Source organism: Lemur catta, chromosome 1 (assembly GCF_020740605.2).
Source record: "Lemur catta isolate mLemCat1 chromosome 1, mLemCat1.pri, whole genome shotgun sequence".
NCBI lineage: Eukaryota > Metazoa > Chordata > Mammalia > Primates > Lemuridae > Lemur > Lemur catta.
Window position 1 is genome coordinate 79056256 of NC_059128.1, and position 21335 is coordinate 79077590.

Sequence of the window (21335 nt, forward strand, 5' to 3'; positions counted from 1 at the left end):
ATAAATAAATAAAATAATTTCTTTGATTCAGTTTTAATCTGATTTGAGGATGGCTCTGGGCAATTTGTAAAAGCTGTATTCTTGATCTGTGAGAAAATTAAAACACTTGTTTCTAAAGATTTTTCCTCTGGTATACTGGGAAGTGTGAACAGTTTTCCCTACATACTGAGCTCACATTGCCTTCTGGTCCACATTAAGAGTCAACCTTAAACAATATAGAACATTCCCAGAACCCCCCAAATTTAGCAAATCCAGTATTATAAACCTGGTAACAAGGTAGCCACTGAAGGATGGGGTGTCAGGATTAACAAAGTCCACTAATAGGGTTGGACAGAAAGAATTTCAACAAAAATATTTAATAATATTCTATTTTTCTTATAAAGCCTGAGCTGGGCTGATTAAAATCTAAGTTTAAATTCTTGGGGCAGGAACCAAGGAGACATGTCTCTATGCCCCTGCAAGCCTGGTGGCAGTAGATAAGGTTCTAGAAGTTTCTGGCAATTGGGGGTGGTAGCAGAAGCTCCTCCAAGGGATTGTGGGCATTGAAGCAGCCACAGAGGGTGATGTTGGTGAGTGTCCTGAGTGGGCTCCTTTGGGACTTCAGAGCTTGATGGGGTGGGAGCAGTGCCTGCTTCTCATCCCGGCCATCCAGGCAGTACTGTCTGGCCATGCCTTCTGGGTGCCCTGGCCAGCACGCAGGGCTTGGCTGCAGGGAGGACCCTGATTTCATCCCTACCCTCCACTTACCCATAGCGAGGCCATGAATTCGTTACATTTTGGGGTGGGAAGCATTTTTATTGCTTAAGAACTGGATGATGGAAAATTCTGTTCTAGGTAGTCTAGCCTTCAGTAACTTCAGACAAATATGGTGAAACTGAAGGTTTTTTGGTCATATACAGTTAACTCTTGAATGACACAGGTTTGAACTTTGAGGTCCACTTACATGTGAATTTTCTGCCATCTCTGCCAGCCCTAAGGCAGTAATCCAATCCCTCCTCTTCCTCCTCCTCCTCAGCCTACTCAATATCAAGACAACAAAGATAAGACCTTTGTGATGATCTACTTCCACTTAATAAATAGTAAATATATTTTCTCTTTCTTATTTCCTTAATAATATCTTCTTTTTTCTAGCTTACTTTATTGTGAGACTACAGTATATAATACATATAACACACAAAATATGTGTTAATTAACTGGTTATGTTGTCCATAAGGCTTCCTGTCAACAGCAGGCTATTAGTAGTTAAGTTTTTGGGGAGTCAAAAGTTACACGTGGATTTTTGACTGCTGAGGTGGAGGCGGGGGGTGGGGGGGGGCCGGAGGCGGGGAGGAGCAGGGGTCTGTGCCTCTACCACCCAAGTTGTTCAAGAGTCAACTGTGCCTGTTTTTGCAACAGTATTTATTGAGCAGATAATTTAAAATTCACATTTGCTGCATTTGCCTTAATATGTACGTGTAATTAACTTTAAAATGTAAATGGGCCACCCAAAACTCAATGTGGTAACTCCTTGAATCTAAGAAAAGACCAAACTACATATTGACCTTGATATCCCAAAAACTTGATACACCTGAAGATTATCGAAAGGGGAAAAAGTGTGGCTTTCTGGGTTTAATTCTCATTGCTGCAGATAGGAATAAGCAGATTTCAAAGGTTATATGAGCATGTTATATCTGTAATGACCTACAATTTATGAATTAAAAAAAATTTAAAACATTTCCAAACATACATAAAAATAGAATAACAAACCTCCACATACCTATCACCTACATTGCATAATTATTAATATTTGACTAAATTTGCTTAATTTGTTTTTTAGTTGTATTTTAAAAGTAAATCTCGTGATATTTCTCCCTTAAATATTTCCATATACAAGCTCTAAAAAGGGGGGTATTTTTATTATATAACCATAATACCATCATACCTACCAAACTTAACAATATCCCTTTAATATTATCTCATGTCTGGATTCTATTTAAGTTTCCCAATTGCCCCTAAAATATCTTTTTACAGTGGTTTGTCTATTTGTATGTTCAAATAAACATCCCCACCTTTGATAAGATTTCTCAGACCCCCTTAGAATTAATCACCTGTCTTTAGCACCACATCATTCCTTATGCTAGAGTTATTTATGGGCACAAAATTGTAGGCACCTTGAAGTAAAGGACTTGTGTCTTATTAATTTTTTTAATCCTACCATTCCCCCATCCTCAGAATAATTCTTAGACTGCTACAAAAACAGCATTGCATTTTGAAAAGAAATGACATTGGCAAAGCAGGGGTCTGAGTTTAAGGTCATTAACAGGCAAGGGCTACACATTTTAATTTTAATTTGGGGGTCCTTAAACATTCCTGTAAGATTCCTCCTTCCCTTTCTTTCTCTCTCCCTTCTTTTCTTCCTTCCATGAAAAACTTCTCTTTAATTAACAAAATGAGGCTTTTTTTTTAGAACTTTCTGACAAAAGTAGACTTAGAAATCTTCCAGAAGGAGCTTTAAAAGGCTCCTCTGATTGTATATAATACAAGGAGAATATTGAATTTTCTTTGAAGTATCTGATGTGGATCTAACCAATCAGTAAATGTCTCCTGAATGTAAATCTTGAGTTACACTGTTAATAGAATGTGTGGTAAACTACATTTATAATCTGCCTTATAGAAAACAAATCTTTGCAAATAATAACCATTAAGTCCTTACCATATGCCACATGCTTTTCATACATTATAATATTTTTCCTACTCTCTCTCCAGCTAGGTTTTCCCCATTTTGCAGATATATAAACTGAGACTCATAAAGGTCAAGTAGTTTACTCAAAGTCAGCTAACAAGGGTGGGCTCTGAACTCAAGTCCGTTTGACTGCAAAACCAATGTCTAGAACTAAAATGGAGTTGAGATAGAGCTGGGTCTGGCAATTCCTAGGGAGCGTTAAGATGTGTGCGTTTTAACTTACAGCTTGAACTTAAAACTGTTTTTAAATAACTGTTTTAAAATAAACGAACCCTTGACCTAATTGCAGTAGCTAAGAGACGGTGCAGAAAGATTGGTGGTGTTGGGCGTCAGACAGACCTGCTTTCTGATTACACTTACCAGCTGTGTAACTCGAGCTTCTCTGAGTCTTAATAATAACGTCCCCATCTCGCAAAAACGCTGAGAGGAATCCGGCTCCGTGTGTGGCACACAGCGCCTGCCTGGCTGGATGAAGTTAGTATCGTTCTTCCTGGCCTGGCAGCTGCCTGCAAACTCTGCAAGGCTAGACCTTCTCTTGGAAACCTTTCCAGCTGATTCTTTTGTTTCTTCTCCCTCAACCCCCAGTTTTTCTAGTGGAAAAAATCAGGACATCACTGGAATTATTCTGAAATGAATTTTACAATTTCATTTTAATCATCTCCATATGTGCGCTGCATCCCATTTTTGGAGCTTTTAATGTGATTGGATTAATTCTTATTTAGCTGCCTGCACCTGGGAGGCTCCCCTGGAACTCAGGGTGGAAACCAACCCTGGGACCCCCGGCTCTGCAACTCCTTTCTCGGGACCCCCTTAGAAGAGTCGGCTTTCACCCAGACCTTAGCCTTCAGCGCTCTCCTTGCTTTCAGGCTTCGCCTCCCACACCCCAGACCCCCAGACCCTCGCAGGCGCCAGGGGTGGCCGAGAGCGCCGCGCGGCGGCAGGGATGGACCGGCAGGTGGCGCCCGCATCCGCGTCCGACCGCGCCATGTCTTCCGCACGGCGTCCTGCAGGGGGCGCCCGGGAGCCGCGCGCCGAGCGGATAGAGCGAGTCGGGTCCGCGCGCTCCCCGCCCCGCCCGCGAGCCCGGAACGCCCCGGTCCGGCCCTTCCCGAGCGGCCGTGGCCGGTATATAAGGTGCGGGGCCGAGGGCTGGTCGGGTCCCGAGCGTTGGCGTCTCCCGCGCGCCGCCCCTCCCGCAGGTGCGCTGGCGAGCCGGCCCTCGACGGGCTTCGGGGGCACGTTGCACGGTTTGGCGCCCACCGGGTTGGGTCCTAGTGGCCGAAGATCTAATCGGTATCTTGGATGTTTTATTCTAGATTTGGCATTCTACGCCGAAGTCATCATGGGCTTTTTCCAACTCCTGATGAAAAAGAAGGAAGTAAGTTTTTAAAGCAATTGAAAGTTTGACTAAAAGTGTGAATTTTTAAGGATGTGAAGATGGTGCAGATTTTGAAGAAAGTGTAAAATGACATGTAGCTATTTTGTTATGTTTCATATGTTTCCTGTTGACACGTCTGAATATTTATCTCAACCTGTTATCCGTTAGCTTATTCCTTTGGTGATGTTCATGACAGTGGCAGCGAGCGGAGCCTCGTCTTTCGCGGTATATTCCCTGTGGAAATCCGACGTGATGTGAGTAGGCCTCGGTACATAACGTCTTTGGCGGTGTTTGGTTGGCCTTGAGTTTTATTAAATGCCTGATATCAGTTTCCTGGTTTTTTCCCGTGGATAAGAATGTCAAATTGTGAACTTGGAGTCAGGGCTAAAAAGCATCTTGATATCAGAAGACTATGAAATTATGATATTAATAAAATCAGTTTATTCCCTGTGTTTAAATATCCTTTTATCCACTCCACTGGCCCTCTTCCACTCTTCCTACAGTGAAGCAAAGTTTGAATTTTTTTTTTAGTTTAAGTTTTGAAATTTAAAGTTCTTGTATGTTTTTTTGAGTCATGTATCATCAAACTTAAGTAATCATTTTAATTAAATTTCAACTTATCAGAAAGTAGAAATCTTTACTGATGTGGTAGAATTGATAGATTCGGCTGTCAACAATGAACCTGATCTCAATTTGGATAGAAGAAGGCAACCCCCACCTGTATCCAATGTATCCTGGAATATGAGGAAAATAAACTTGAAACTGATCTAGGTGAGGCTGGAGCTGCAGAGGGCAGTAACTCTACCCACTGACATAGAGGCCCTTGCCCTGAAGTTCACAACCTGCAGAGTTCAAGCCCAGCCTCTCCCTTCCCAGGAACCAGGAAGAACATTATTGTTTGTCCTTAGCCTGGCACTTCCATTTCCATTGTTACTTGGTTTGTGGAATTGTTCTCCAATCTAGCCCAATAAAGAGAATACAGACCTCTTAGCCTGCAGAAGAAGTGATCCTTAATGTTTCAGCCAAACCCATGAAACTCCCTTAGGGAATTTTCCATTAATTTTAGTTGCACTGATGGTTCCTGATAGATAACTAACAGAGAGAATACCTCAGTATGGAGACTGGGTTTGTCCCTTGCATGTTTATAGACCCAGTATCAGTGTTGGTTTAAATTCACTCACTTTGATGTTTAATTAGCCTTCTTTTAATTTTAGCATCGATCGAAAAGGAAATCCAGAACCTTGGGAAAATGTGGATCCTACCGTACCTCAAAAGGTATTAAGTTAAAAACAAGTGACTTATATTTTGCCTAAACCTTAGCAATTTTGTCAGCAAAATAGATTTAATGCCAGACCTTTATTGTGTAACTTAAATTGTTTGTGCCTTCATTGAGTAATTACAATGAGGAAATCTTAAGAGCCTACTGTGAGCTAGGAGCATTATACATACACTGACAGGAAGCAGACACACTGTTTGAACTTAAGACTCACACAATACCTTGGCAAATTAAAAAATCTGTATACTGCTAAGTGAAAATAAGGCACATGTGTTTGACCTTTTTTTCTGATCTGTAACACTTAGGAACCCAAGAGCTTTTTAGAGGGTGGAATGGTAGAAACCAGCCCATATTATTGTTTTGTGCATGTTTTAGAGGTGGAAAGAGGTGGTTGTAGTACTTTTTCTACAGGCGAGTGTGGACAAATCCCAAAAAGGGGACATGAGGATGAAAGGAAATCTTTAACAAAACATTTTTATTTCTTTCTTTTTAAAGCTTATAACAATCAACCAACAATGGAAGCCCATTGAAGAGTTGCAGCAGGTACGAAGAGCAACCAAATGACCAGTCCTCACTTCTTTCTTCTAAAGAGTACTCTATGAATCTAGTGGAAACGTTTCTGCACAAACTAGATTATGGATACCAGTGTGCGGAAATGCTTCTGCTACATTTTTAGGGTTTGCCTACGTATTTTGGACTCTGGATAAGGAATTAAAGGTAGTGCAGCAGTAAGCACATAGTGCAAAAACAAGTTTCTATGTTTATTTTCCTGTTGTAAATTTGAATCTTGCGTATTGAAATTGTTATGTTTTACAATACCTGAATGTTTTTCTTAAAATACATAAAGATTTGTAAATTAGTTTGTCATCTGTAATAAAATACCATTTGTGGAAGATGTCTCAAAGATTAGCTATATTTAGATGGAGAAGAAAATCTTATGGGAGAAAAACACATTTGAAGTGTGAAACTTTATCTTTTAAATAATATCCAGTGCAAATTTCTGTGTAAGCTTTTTTCCCGAGTTTGTTCATTCACCAGAATTTATTGAGCATCTACTATTTGCAGTAAAGCAATGAACAAACCCAAAATTTGGAGGGATATAAATAAAAGATGGTAGTACAATGACGAAAATGAGGTTGGGCACTGGGTTAGAGACTTGCATGAGGAAATGCTGGAATTCTGGTGGTGAATCAGAACGCAGGGCAGACTGAGAGCCGCCCTAAAGAAGCCAAGGGAAACTGTAGTGCTCCTGTGAGGACCGGGAGGAGGGACCTGGAGCTTTGCCAGCACCCTGCAGAGTTCTGGGGCCACTCTTCACTCTGGCCAGTGGTGACGAGAAGGCTGAAGATGCAGTCATACCCAACAATGCCCCCGGGCTCCCTTGAATGTCCTTAAAGATGGAATCAAGTGGAAAATTGCTTCTCATTAACTTCTTTTAAAAATGGAAATATAATTCACATGCTATAGTACTCATTTAAATTGCACAATTCAGTGGTTTTTAATATATTCACCAAATTGTGCAACCATCTCCACCATCTAACTCCAGAACATTTTCATCACCCCAAAAATAACTGTACCCATTAGCAGTCATTCCCCTATTCCCAGCCCTGGGGAAGTACTATTACAATTTGTCTCTATGGATTTGTCTATTCTGGACATTTCATATAAATGGAATCCTACAGTATGTAGTCTTTGTGTCTGGCTCCTTTAACTGAGCATAATGTTTTCAAGAATCCATGTTTTACCATGTTATCAGTATTTCACTCCTTTTTTCTGACAAAATACTGCTGCATTGTATGGATATACCACTTTCATTTATTCCTCGGTAAGTTGATGGACATTTGGGTTATTTCTAGTTGGCTATTATGATTAATGCTGCTATAAATAGCTATATACTAATTTTTGCGTGGCCATATATTTTCAGTTTTCTTGGGTGTGTACCTAAGTTCATTAACTCTTTTAAATAAAAATGATAAATGCTTTAAAATTTTTTTCATATGAATATAATAGAAACAGAAGGACTAAATTCTTGTCATTGTAGGAGGAGAAAGAGGGTGATCCCTTCCTCCCCATCATAAGGGTCATAGCCGACATCCTTATAACAAAAGACAGGTTAACAACAGAAAAGCATAACAAATTAGTTTGATTATAGTTTTATGTGACATGACAACCTTCAGAATGAAGACCAAAAGATACAGGGAAAACTATTTTTTATGCTTAGATTCAGTGAGTTAGGGACAGCCGTGTAGAAATGTGACTGGACAAAAAGGGTATGATCTAATGCTAAGAGACTGAGTGGGGAAACCCAGCAAGGCCTGTCCGTTCAGATTCTTCTTGGCTTTTCTGTGCAGCATTTCTTCCTGCTGGGAATGGGGGAAGGACCCCTCTAGACTGAGGATCTTGATTTCTTTATGGCCAACTGTTAAACAGAAAGGTGGGGGAAGGTTAGGAGTAATACTTTTAGGTCTTATGGCTGGCTTTCAGGAAAAAGGGTTCTGGTTTTTATGACCTGCCTTGGAGAAAAGAGATTCTAGTTTCTGTGGCTTGGTTGGGGGAGAGTGACGGGTGAGAGACAGGATGGCAGGAGAAGGTCAGAGAGAAAATTTGCTTCTGAAGCCTTGATTTTGGGGTATTGTTTGTTGGGCCCCAGCATCACCTTCACAGCAATAAAAATTAATTAGCTCTTGCCATGGACTTGGCAATTCCGAAGGGACTAAAGTAAGATGACTGTTGGCAACTTTTGCTGCTTCCTTATCACCTCAAGTTTTCCCAGGTGAGAATCTCTGATGGCTGATCTCAAGGTATCACAGGCAGCAGTTAAGAAGCACATTTTTATTGGCATAAGCTTCTAAAGTAGAATATGATATCCTTTAAGCAAATAAAAATGAACAGCCTAGTGATGGTTGGCAAACTAAGAGAGCAAACTGCGGAGCGCTTTTTGAAGGATAACTGTGCCTTTCACCTTTAACATACAAACCTGATTGAAATGTGGTGGTTTTATGGTGTGAACAGGGCAACAGAAGGTACTATTCTGCAGGTTTGAGGGAGGAGAGAGGTCAAGAGCAATGCTGACACTTAAATTTCAAAGTTTTATTTTTTTTTTTTGCTTGTCTTTTTAGCATTTCTCCCAAACATTTATTTTGAAAAATTTCAAATATGCAGAGAAGTTGAAAAATTAGTATGAAGAATACTCACACTTATCAGTTAACATTTTGCCAGATTTTCTGTATCTGTCTGTGTATGCTTTTTAAAAATTAACCCTTTGAAAATAAGTTGCAGACATCATAAAGCTTTTCCCCTAAAACTTTAAGCATGTATTCACTGCCTAAGAGAAAGGACTATTCTAGCTGACTAGAACACCATTATCATTCCTAAGAAAATTAGCATTAATTCAATATTGCCTATCATATGATCCATTTTTTTCTGTCTCAAATATCCTTTTTCTGTATTTTTAAATCATCCAATCCAAGGTTTACTTGTTGCAGTTGACTAAGTTGTTGTACTGAATACTTGACTGACATGTGGTCATGAAAATGACTCCGAAAGAGCTTATGTAAAGCAGTTATTTCTACAGATAATGAGAACATTGTCTGGATAACATTCTCTTACATGCGGAATTAATTTTTGCTTCTAATATATTAATAATTGTCTTTGTGTTGCTATACAGGAATACATGAGGCTGGGTAATTTATAAAGAAAAGAGATTTATTTGGCTCATGGTTCCAAGACTGTCAAGGAGCATGGCACCCGTACCTGCTTCTGATGGTGGCTTAGGAAGCTTCCATTCGTGGTGGATGGCAGACGAGCCAGCCTGTGCAGAGATTGCATGGTGAGAGGGGAAGTGGTGAAAGAGGTGCCAGGCTCTTCAACAGGCAGCTCTCTGAGGAACTAAAAGTGAGAACTTACCCATTATCACAGGGAGGGCACCCAGCCATTCATGAGGGACCTGCCTCCATGACCTAAACACCTCCCACCAGGCCGCATTTCCAACATTGGGGATCACAGTTCAACATGAGACTTGGAGGGGACAAATATCCAAAGTATATCACTAATAATGACACATTTTCTTGTAATTTAGATCTATAAGAAGTTGTACATTTGATAAGCATTCACTGTGTGCTAGGCCTCAAGGCTCTGACAGCTTAGGAAACGGAGACACACCTGTGCACAGCAAACCAGAGCATCAGAGCAGTGCTGTGACGATAAAGCAAGGACAGAGGTAGGTAAGCATGGGGTAAGAAGGAAAGCTTCCCAAAGGAGATGGATCCCTGAAACACTACTCAGACTCATTTCTTGAAAAACAAATAATTAGCAGTCAGCAAGGCAATTGAAGTAGAGGTGCATATTTACCAAGGCAGAGAGGCCTAAAATAGCATGATATTTTCTGGACACTTGACATATTTTAATACATGGAATTTTTAATATAGGCATGGAAAGTTGGAAAGGTAACTGGGAAAAAAAGTAGGCGGTATGTGTAGGGCCTATTGTGCTATTATTCTGCAGGCACAAAGGAACCAGAAAAGGTTCTGAGTTGGGGAAGGAAGATAATAAGGTCTGCTTAATGGAGAGTTAGTTACAGCAACTGGAGGCAGGAGATGTGTTCTGAAAGTGACTTTGGTTGCAGGCCAGAGACCAGTTGCTGCTGCTGACCCTGCAAACAGGTGGTGGTCTTGTCTACCACCTGTCTGCAGTCAAGGTGAGGGACTTGACGAAGCAAAACGATGGCAGAGGGAATAGGAAAAAAAGGGTGTGTTTGAGAGCAGCTGAGAAGGAATAAATGAGAAAATCTCACTGGATGAAGACTTATTCGATGTAGCTGGGGAATGTTCCGAATGACTCCCAGATTTCTCACCTGCGTAGCTGGGTGGGCAGTGGTGCCAAAACAGGAGTGCAGGAGAAAAAAAATGGAATGTCGGAGGGGTGGACACAGAAGAAAATGATTAGGCTTTGGAATTGTTGGGTCGGAGAGCCCAGTGAGCTATCTAGGTAAAGGAGTGGTGAGACCAGGGCCATGGAGGAGATCGCCTACAGAGGGCTTCTAGAGTGAAATAAAGACTGAACGGAGAGGAACATCACGCATAGCACAGCACGAAGCACTTGGGCAGAGAAAGAGGATCTTGTCCCTGATGGGGATTGAGGAGAAGTGGTTAGGGAAGGAGAAGAACAGTGGAGAAGTGCTGGAGCCCAGGGGGAAGGGAGTGCTCTTCCCCGTGGGGAGATGGTTACCTTTCGCAATTAAACCAAAGCCCAGAGTGCTTTCAACTTTATAGCCTTGAGCCTTAAGCAAACACAGTTCTCTTTTACATACAAATAAAATATGAAGTAAGTTTTCCAAATAAAAAAGTTAAAATCATATTCCATATCACTAAAAACTGGAGTGAGAGCTAATCAAATACTCATGCATCATTTTTTATTTTCTTGAAGAAATTCTTTTACAACTTAGTTGAGACTTTGTGGTAAAGAATGAAATTACAGGCTCTGAAATCAGACTGCTCTGTCACTTATTATATTGCTTTGGAAAAGCTTCCTCATCTATAAAATTGGGTTAATTTGTACCTGCTTATGTTGTGAACATTTATGTATATGAGATAAATACCTAACATGGTACTAAGCATGTATTAGCTGTTCAGTAAGTGTTCCCTTCTCTTTTTAAAAACTGATCATCATTGCTATAAAGGAAAAAAGCTCCTTAATGTGTTTAAGATTAGATTCTTCGATGAGTGGAGCATTGCCTGTTTGGAATTTCTGGTGACTCCTGGCCCACCTCTGGTTCATAGTACCCCAGCTATAAAACTTTAGGAGGGCGCACACACACCCATAGATAAATGCATCTCACGTTCATTCTCACCTGCATAGATACAGAGCCAAAAATAACTCCTGCACATATGCACACCTAGATGATCTTACATCCAGAAAAGACATAACAAAAACATGTATCTCCTTAGAAACAAGTGCCCATATTTTAGTAATCACACAGCACATTACATATATTCTCATACTCAAAGGCGATGACTACGGTTTGAATAAGGAAAGAGGGTAGAGTTGAATACAGTGTCAGCCTAAAGAAAGGAACTGAGGCAAAATTAGGAAGCTTATTTGGGCCGAGGTTGAGGACTGCAGCCCGGGACACACTGCCTGGCTGCCTTGGGGAGTGCTCCCCTCAGCCTTTGTTACAAGCAGGTTTTTAAAGGCAAAAGGGGACAAGGAATGGGTTGGTACAAAGTTGTTTGACAGGAATTCTCATTGATTTACAGAAATAACTTTTTTTTTTTTTTGAGACTGAGTCTCGCTCTGTTGCCTGGGCTAGAGTGCCGTGATGTCAGCCTAGCTCACAGCAACCTCAAACTCCTGGGCTTAAGGAATCCTACTGCCTCAGCCCCCCAAGTAGCTGGGACTACAGGCATGTGCCACCATGCCCGGCTAATTTTTTTTCTATATATATTTTTAGCTGTCCAAATCGTTTGTTTCTATTTTTAGTAGAGACGGGGGTCTCACTCTTGCTCAGGCTGGTCTCGAACTCCTGACCTCAAGCGATCCTCCCGCCTTGGCCTCCCAGAGTGCTAGGATTATAGGCGTGAGCCACCGTGCCCAGCTCCAGAAATAACATTGATTAGTGATTGGCTATCTGTTGTTGAACTAGAGGGTATGAGTTATGGTGTCCCCCATGTGGCATTTATGGCTACTTGGTATCAATGTAGAGCCCACAAATCATTTAGCTCAAGGCAGGGGAGCAAGAGGTGACTGCTGTCACATGCTGTCACCTATCAGTGCCTCTGGGCCTGATAAAAGGGGGCTGGAATTCCTCTGATAAAAATCTCTTTTCTTTCTTAGAATAAAATTGTTTTTTCCGGTAACTCTCCCTTGTGATGTTCCATGCTTAGCAAATTGCCTCAGGTAATTGTATAACCTCTCTCTAGAAATTAAGACTGTTTTTTGGTTTTTGTTCTGTTAGCGTTTTACTACATCATTTGCCTGTGTGCATACTGCTTAGCTTTAAAATGAAAATGAGAATAAAATTAAGGAAAATTCCAAATTTTATAACTCTTGCAGACATGTTAAAACCAACTTGCTCATTCACGTGCCATGAGTTATAATACATGTATAACAAAATATTGCTTATTTGGAGAGTGGGTATACTGTTAAAAAAAATAAACTCCACTTTTTTGTGTTTACATCAAGTAATATATGTGTTTGTTTTTTCTTTACTTACATATGTAATCACAAAGTTGATACTATTTCTTGGTGTTTGTTAAGATTCTATTGCCTCAGGCAGGTTAGCCTGACTTATTTTATCATGCCTGAATCCTCCTTAATACAAATGAGAAATGGATTAATACCACAAGGCAAATGTGACCTAGTGTTTGCTTGTTATTTTGGAGACAACTTCATTGAGTCAATGAATATTTCTCAAATCCTAATTATGCTAGGATTTTTAAAGTAGTACCATTTGCTTTTTAAATTATTATTTTTTAAATTGAGGTGTAGTTTAGATACAATAAAATGAACAGATCTTAATTACTCAGTTGAAGGAAGAATTTTGATAATTGTATGCACCCATGAAATCATCATGCAAAACAAGCTATGGGACATTTCTATCACTCCAGAAAGTTCTCATGGGACACCATTTACTTTTTAAATTAAAAACCACCAAACTGTATATTTTCTTTTCTTTTTTTTTTTTTAATACTGTCACCCAGGCTGGAGTGCAGTGGCATGATCATAGCTCACTGTAGCCTTAAACTCCTGGGCTCAATTGATCCTCCCACCTCAAGCCTCCTGAGTAGCTGGGACTACAGGCACACCACCACACTCAGCTAATTTATAAATTTTTTGTAGAAACCAGGTCTCATTATGTTGCCCAGGCTGGTCTCTAATTCCTGGCCTCAAGTGATCCTCCCAACTTGGCCTCCCAAAGCACTGGGATTACATGCCCACCATGCCCAACCAAATTGTATAATGTAGGGGTGAATTTTATGGGTTGTAAATTATATTGCCAAAAGAAAAGAGAGAAGAATTCTTTTTTTTTTTAATTTTAATTTTTTATTTATTTTTTGGGGGCGGGGTCTTCCAGTGAGGACCAGAAAACCTGCTAGACAAATTCTAAAAGAGCTGTAACACTGAGAGAGAAGAATCCACCCCACATTTACTTGCCATCTCACTTCCAGAAATAACAGAGGCTGGCATAATTTTTTTTACATTATACTATATAAAGTTCATGAAGTACCCTCTCCATATCACTGTTATCACTGTTGTCAAGTGTTATCACTTGATTTACTTTTTTTCCTAAAACAGGAAATTGGAAGTTGCTGAACATTGTACAAAACACACCACGGCCACCTGGGCCAGGGCTTGTAATGCAGTCAACCCCTTCAGGGACCACAAACAGGCTTCCCTGGGCCCTAGGAGCAGCACTAGTGTCTAAGTGATGCACATTTATCACCCTCAGAGCAAGGGCTCAGGCAGGGGCCACAGTAACCACAGCAACAAGATGATCCCTACAATGAACCCTCTCCAGAGCAAGGCTGTAACCAAGTGAGGCAGGAGAGGTTACAGCTGGCTGCACAGCTAGACTATTAGCATACTCTTCACCAACTCCTCTTCCACCCGGGTGTGTCAGAGCTAACCCAGGGAGCAGGGAGCCCTCCATGTCACCAAAACAAAGCCCCCCAAACCACACTAGGAATCTGGCTAATTCTTTCCCTGGAACAGTGATTCTCAAACTATAGCTGTGCATCAGAATCTCCTGGAAGGCATGTTAAAATGGGGATTGCTGGGCCCCAACTCCAAAGTTTCTGCTTCTAGTCTGGGCTGGGACACATGTATCTGGGTTTCTAATAAGTTCCCCGGTGAGGCTGATGTTGCTGGTCCAGGGACCACACTCTGAGAACTACTGTGCTAAAGCTGTCTACTCTTTACAACATTTGGTACTGAGCTGGGAATTCTCACCCAGTCAGTAACATCCTCGAGCAGTCACGAACTGTGAGGCATATTCATGCCATCCAGTCAGGCCAGGCACGGAAGACCCAAGGGAGGGAATGCTCCTCCCACCCAGGCTGTCCTGGCTGCCTGTTCCCATACACTAACCCCAGCACCCTCACCCGAGGACTGGTGGATTTATCAGGTGTGTAGACAGACACGTGTGCATTCGTGAACACTGCCCTGCAGAGCAGAGATGACACTACTGACCAGCCATGTCAGGACAGTCTGGTGGTGCTTCTGCCAGTGACAATTAAGTCTCACAGTAATTCAGCTTTACAGTTGACTCAGTGGGCCAGGAGCAAGCAGCCAGGTTGGCACCTGGATCTGGGCCCTGCCAGTCAAGAGCTGTGTGGCCTGGGCAAGTTTCCTCACTTCTCAGAACCTTGTCTCAGGGGCAAACTTGTGGAGTAGGTCAGTATTTAGGTCAGGCAATTTTAACTGAGATACTTTTGGCCTGTATTTTGTCCCTCATTGCTCTTCTTCCCTCTGACGGTAAGCTGGGCGTGTTCCTGGCTCCAGGGCGAGGGCTGAAGTTTCCAGGACAGTCCTACTCCAAGAGCAGCTGGTGGACAGGCAGCATCAGTGTTACCTGTGAAGGATGCGAATTCTGGGACAGCAGCCCACACCTACTGAATCTCCATCCCTGGGGTTGAGGCCCAGGAATCTGTGTTCTAACATATAACCTCCTCAGGTTATTGCATGTGGCTAAAGGCTGAGAAGCCCTGGCCTAGCAGCGAGAAGTTTCAGTGTAGGGACTTCACAAGCCATAGCTGAGCACACAGTCTGAAAGCCAGTACGCATGTGTTAGGAGAGGAAGGGCTTTTCTTTGGAGGGCAGAGCTTGGGAAACCGAGCACAGAGTTCATGTTACAAATCATGGCATCAGGAAGGATCTGTGCTGATGCCATAGCCATCTCTACACCTAAAGGAAGAGCGGTTGGATCAGCAGCCGGGAGAGGAGGACCAGATGGGTATAGGTTAGATCTCGGAGGACTTGCAGTGTTCAGTTCCCTCTCAAAGACCTTACCAGGCCCTGGCTTGGAAAGGTTTATGACGTGGGTCAGACTCTCCCCCAAGAGCTTGAGTTAAGAGACAGTTGAGAGTCCAGTCAGAGGCATGAATCTGAGGAGAAAAGAAAGGGCTGAGAGGCCGTCACAGGTCACCTGGCACCCCAATTCATGGAGGGGCTAGAGACAGAAAGGGAGCCAGTCAGGAGAGAGAAGGGAGAGCTGAGCAGAAAGCCAGGGGGAAGCGCAGGTGAGACAGCACACGTCCAGGACCAGTCGGATCACTGTGAGCTAAGAGCCCTGGAAAGGAGCGAGGGCAGCCTCTGAGATAGGGCGCTGGTGGAAACAGGGTCCTCACCTTTGTCCTGCTTGGTGAGACAGTGAGCCCATGTGCCTTATCTGGCTGGTCCTGAGGGTCATGCCAGCCCTGCCTACAGCTGTGCCCTGTGCTGACCCTGGGGAAGGTTCTGTCTGGGTTTATCCCTGGCAGACCTTTGACTATAGAGGAGCTGCACAGAGGAGGGCATCCCCTCAGGGCCCATGGCCGAGGGAGGGGCCTGGGAGGCACATGGCTCTGCTGCCCCGCCATCTTGGGCCACCTGGGTGTGTCCCCGTGGTTCCTGGAGAGTTGGGTCATTCCCGCCCTGGTCACCAAAAACAGACACCCACGGTGAGATCAGTTTCAGCTGAAGCTGCTTTGCATAACAAACAGAAAATCTCCTTCCTCTTGACAGTAATACTGACACCTGAAAGCTTTTTGAACTTGGCACCAAGGACAAGGCAGTCAGGAGATGTGGGTTTTCCTCTTGTTCTGCGGGACCGTGGGGAAATCACTCAACCAGCTAATGTGAGTCGGGCACTCACTGCACCAGGCACCTTGGAGTCCTCACCACAGCCCTTGAGGCAGGGGCATCCTTTCCCCAGCTTTTCAGACGCTGAGAGGTGGGTGCTCTGCACTCCTGGAATCAGCAAAGCTGGGATTCCTGCCCGCTTCTCCAGTTGAGTCATGAGCTCTCTGACCCACTTGACTGCAGGAGGCCATGGCTTAGGCTGGCCGCACCTGCTCTAATCTTGGGGCTAGGATGTGCCCTGTGGCTTCATCCCACCCTGACCACAGGGGAAACAGCTTCACCTACCCCTGCAGCTTCCTTTACAGGGAGAACGGGGAAGACACCAGAGCAGCCACAGCGGAGGCGTGGATCTCACCACCAGCCTGTATATTTTTTAAGGGCAGAGACCCTGTTTTCTCTACCCTTACTAGGGCATAACTGCCCCCCAATACTAGAGTACATGGCACATGGTAGGTGCTCCTCAAATGTTTTCTAATTAAACCCAGTGACAAATCCTTTTGCAAGATTCATACCATAATTGATCTCTGGCATACTTCATGATGAGGTTTTTAAGTACTCATTCAACAAATATTTAAATGACACACCAGGTGATAGTGATCCAATGGTGAGCAAGAGTAGCTCCTCATGGGGCTCTGGGCTTGTGGTATGACGAGGTGACCAAGGGAAAGGGGCACAGGACTGCAGACATAGGCACGAGGCCTGCCTGGGGTTCAGGGAAGGCGTCCCTGAGGGAGGAGTTTGCACATCAATCCCGCCCCCATTATGGCAGGTTCCAGAGGGAGCTCCTAGGTAAGAGGATCCTCTATTCACTGATGGGAATTACATAAATGTCAATTCAAACTATTTTGAGGCCACACTGTATACCCCATTCAGTTATCAAAAATAAATAAAAATATGAAACCTGCTATTGACTAAGCTGTAGGGAAATGGGTACAAATTACGTATCGCGAGGAGCACTGTGAGTTCGGCTTCTCTGGAGGACAGCCTGGCAATATGTATGCAGAGCTTCAGACACTCTACCCTAGGCAACCCACTTTGGGGACTATTCCAAAAGAAAATATGGTGGTATTTACAATAAAAATTAAAAAAAAAAAGGGAAACAGCCAACATCCGAATAAAAAGGGAACACTGTTATATATTCATATATGAAAGACAATAATGTATAAATACATGGGATGCAGCAGGCACTGATGCGTTATAGCTCTTTACCTGCGGTCCTGACGTTCACAAAATCACCCCCTCGGACGCTCGACACCGCTGTGAGCAGCAGGAGGCTCCGGGCACCCGGCCAACGAGGGCCAGCGTCCTGCGTGCCCCTGTCCCTGTCCCGGGGGCCCCGGGCTCTCCGTGCCCCTGAGACGGCCCTGGGGCCCAGCCAGGCTGCCCAGGGGGCGAGGGAGCTGAGGTCCCCGCCTGCTTTCCGCACTTGTTCCTGAGTCACTGCCCGGGCCAGACAAGGGGAAACCCAGCTCCGCCGGCTGCGGCCACACGGCCTGGCTCTGCCGGCCCCGCGGGCCGTCCTCGCGTCCGCTGCCCTCCCTGGGCCCCGCAGCTCGTGGCTCCCGCGCGCTGAGGGCCGGCGCTTTCGCTCCGGACAGCCCACGCCCCCTCGCGTGGCAACCGCGGAACCCCCCGAACGGCGTCCGGGGCAGCTCCGGGCCGCAGGAAGCTCCCCGCCGGCGGGACGCGCAGCCCGCCCTGCTGCCTGGGGCGCCTCCCGAGGGGGCGGGAAAGCTCTGCGTCCACACAGGCAGGACCAGAAGTATCCAGGTGGGTCTCACCTCGCACACTTTACAAAGACCCCGCCAGCCCCGGCCCCCGCATTTAGAGCCACGGTTCTCAGCCCTGGCGGCGCGTTTGAGCCCCGGGGCCCAGGCTGCACCCTGGACCCACCACAGCCGAGTCTCTGGGGGGGAGCCTGGAGGCATCTTTACCTTTGAATGCCCTCCAGGTGTTTGCAGTATTGCAGTGTTTTAATCAGTGGTTAGGACCACTATTTAAAAAAATAAAATTCTTATACCAGATCTTTCTGTAGTTTGGGATGCGCTCCCCTCCTTCTCTATGGAAATCCTGCTTGTCCTTCAAGGCACATCTAGGATACCTCCTCTTCAGGGAAGCCCTCCCTGACCTCCTGTTTCCCACCTACCGTGGATTCTGTTAGGTATTGTGCTTGGGCACATAGGGTCTGGGATTGCCTGGGTTCAAATCCTGCCTGGGCTGTTTACTACTTGTGCCAGGGCCAAGTCTCTCCACTTCTGAAAGCCTCAGTGTCCACGTCTGTAATATCAGAACAATAAAAGTGGCTGCTTTATAGGGTTAGTGTACAATTAAATGCAATAATCTGCTTTTAACAGTAGCGGTCAGTAAATTCTAGCCTTTTCCTTGACTTGTCTGTACCTTCAAAATGTAAATTCCCTGAGGGCAGAGCCTGTGTCTGCCCCTGTTTTGTGTTCCGGGCACTCTGTCTACACAGTGCTTTACACACAGCATTCATTGAATAAATGAGTTGGAAGGGAATTCTTGTGTAACATTAAGACTTGCTTCCTAATTTAGCTCTGGAATAAATCCACACTCTATATATTGATTTGTGCTGCAATTTTTTTTCTTTGTTGAGTGTCTTCTATGTGCTGGGCCCTAAGAATTTAAAGAAAAAGGCTCAATCACTGTTACTGAGGAGTTGAGAGTCTGGTGGAGGACGCAGATTCATGACCTTGTTATTGTCTTTATTATGATGTGACGTTGGTATGGAAGTACTATGGGCACACCCAGGAGGAGGAGGAGGAATGGGAGGGAGGAGGGACACATTAGCGCAGAGGGTACAATTAGAAGGAGCTTGCTAGGTGGAAAAGCATGGAAAGGCATTTGAGGCTGGGGGAACAGCACCTGAAAAGCCAGAGAGGCCCAGAGGGCTTGGTGCAATCTGAGGATGGTGTGAGATGGCAGGAGAGAGCACAGCGGGGTGCAGAGTGGTGAGGATGGAACAGACAGGCAGATCATGGCCAGAATGGCAGAGGCTTGAGGGCTGGACTAAGAGCTTGGGACTGTATCCTGCCAGCCAGGGAGGGTCCAACATGTTTGTGAGCAGAGAAGGTAAACAGAGAACACCTGGCTGGTTTCCTTCTTTAAGGAGGTCCTGGTGGCCCCTCCTTACCAGGGTCCTAACTCAGAGTCCCTGCCTGGCAGAGGCCCGTCAGGTTGGGTCAAGCTTCATCCCCACCTCTGGGTCAGTAGGGCAGATGATCAAGAGTGGGTGTGGAGGAGGATGTAGGTTGGGTGGCATGATCCTGTGAGTTTCATTCCTTGGAGGTGTAACTTTCGGACCCAAACAAGCTGCAAAAGTTGGGGCAGCCCATGAAAAACAGGCAGGGCAGCAGGTTTAGCTGAAGGGGCCCTGGGTTGGCTCACAGGCAGGAGACCTACCTTTTCTGTTTGTTTGTTTTAAATCATGACTCTGCCATTACCTGCTGCCGACACCATGGATACTTAATCCCCCACTCCGGACCTCAGTTTCACCTTCTGTAAATGACGGGGGTGGACTAGGTGATCTTTCAACTCTGTAATTCCAAGGAAGGAGGAAGTTCAGGGAGCATCGTGGGTTTTAAAGATAAGCTGCCAAGGGTGGGGACTCCCAGACAGAACAAAGTCTCTTCTAGAAGGAACAGCAGCCTTTTCAGAGTGGGTGGGTAAGAGACTTGTCTTCCTGTCTGGCCTCTGCTGCTCCTAGGCCTGGCCTCAGCCTCAGGGCACCGGCAGATACCGGGGAGGTGGGGGCAGTGGAGCTCCTCCCCTGATTCAGGAGAGAGAAGAGACACCTCAGCGAGGCTGCCCAGTGCTGGGATGTGGTGGCCCCAGGCCCCTTGGGGATCCCCTGCGATCCCAGCTGCTGTTCTTCTCCCCAGCAACATGTAGCCCACAGGAGCTGAGTCCAGGGGCAGACCCTGGGCTTCTTAAGGAAGGGTGGTGGGGGACAGTGGGAGGTGCGACTCTCCCCACAAATGGGCCGTGGGGGCCGTGCACACTTTGCATCTCTGGCGCCTTGCACAGTGCCCCAGGTACTAACGCCTCAGTTAGGGTTCAGTGGATGCAATTCGGATTGGAAGTTGTATATACAGCTTTGTTTCCAAAAGAGTGGGAGATAAATTACTATTTAGTAAATGCAATGTCATAGACATCTTTCAAGACATGGCGCACATGAAAGAAAAAGTCATTTTAGTTTGTGAAGCCATGTTCAGAGGCCTGGGATGCAGGTTGGGGCAGGAGGAGGGAGGTGGGAAGCACAGGTGTGGAGCAGGGGGCCTCCCCACCCTCCCGCAGGCTTCAAGGGTCCCTGGACAAATGAGGCCCTGCAGGTGCTGCTTGGAGCTGCCTCTCCCTGAGAGACCAGAGCCCGTGGGGAGGGGTAGATTTGGAGAAGAGGTGATGAGTCTGAGAGACTGTGGGACATCCAGGTTGATGGATAAATTAGAAGATGCTGGAAGCCTTAGGTGTGAGTGAGAAGACACAGATGTGGAGACAATGTTTAAGGGGGAGGGGCAGAGGAGCGAGTGGCCAGGGAGCTCGGAGATGCACCACCGGGAGTGCCCACCTCGGGACTGGGAGTGCTGTGACCCCTCTCCTGTCCCTGGTACCCGAGGGTGGTGGCCAGGGCAGGGAGAGGTCCCAGCACTCCAGTGAAAGCACAGCTGCATGGGGTTCCACTTCTGCCCTGTTCGGGCTCACCTCCCTTTTGTGGTCACAAGGATGCAAAGTTCTGTGGTTTTCTCCTCTGAGCCTTCACAGCTTCCCAGACTGCTACACTCTCTCCTCAGGTCTCACTGAACTTTCTTCATTGGTGCAGACTAACCTTGTTTCCCTCCTCATACCCCGGCCTTCCTCCCGCTAATCCCCCCAGATCAGTCCTGCCACCCAACCGGTGAGCCAGGCTCTTCCCGGCTGTGGCCCAGGTGGGGCCAAGGTGTTTCCTGGTTTCCTGGGCGTGGTACCGCCTCCCCCTCCCGCTTGCTCCCTGCTGAAGGTGAAATGGCAAGAGATGTGCAGTTGCACAGGGAATATTTCCACCCTCCAGACACAATGGGCATGAACAGCCTCAAGAGCATCTATAATTGCAAAATTGTAGTAAAATA

The 21335-nt window shown here is 45.2% G+C and overlaps 1 protein-coding gene and 1 non-coding gene across 2 annotated transcripts; one reads left to right on the forward strand and one right to left on the reverse strand.

Annotated features, from left to right (window-relative positions):
* Positions 1 to 3828: 3828 nt before the first annotated feature.
* C1H15orf48 (chromosome 1 C15orf48 homolog) lies at positions 3829 to 6269 on the forward strand. The gene is made up of 5 exons (XM_045528383.1): positions 3829 to 3921; positions 4039 to 4100; positions 4269 to 4354; positions 5315 to 5375; positions 5872 to 6269. Exons 2-5 carry the CDS (start codon positions 4065 to 4067, stop codon positions 5938 to 5940), a joined length of 252 nt encoding a protein of 83 aa, XP_045384339.1. The 5' UTR covers positions 3829 to 3921; positions 4039 to 4064; the 3' UTR covers positions 5941 to 6269.
* Positions 6270 to 13434: 7165 nt separating this feature from the next.
* Positions 13435 to 13496, reverse strand: LOC123631249. The gene has a single exon (XR_006733094.1). It is a non-coding gene; the product is annotated as a U7 small nuclear RNA (small nuclear RNA).
* Positions 13497 to 21335: the final 7839 nt, after the last annotated feature.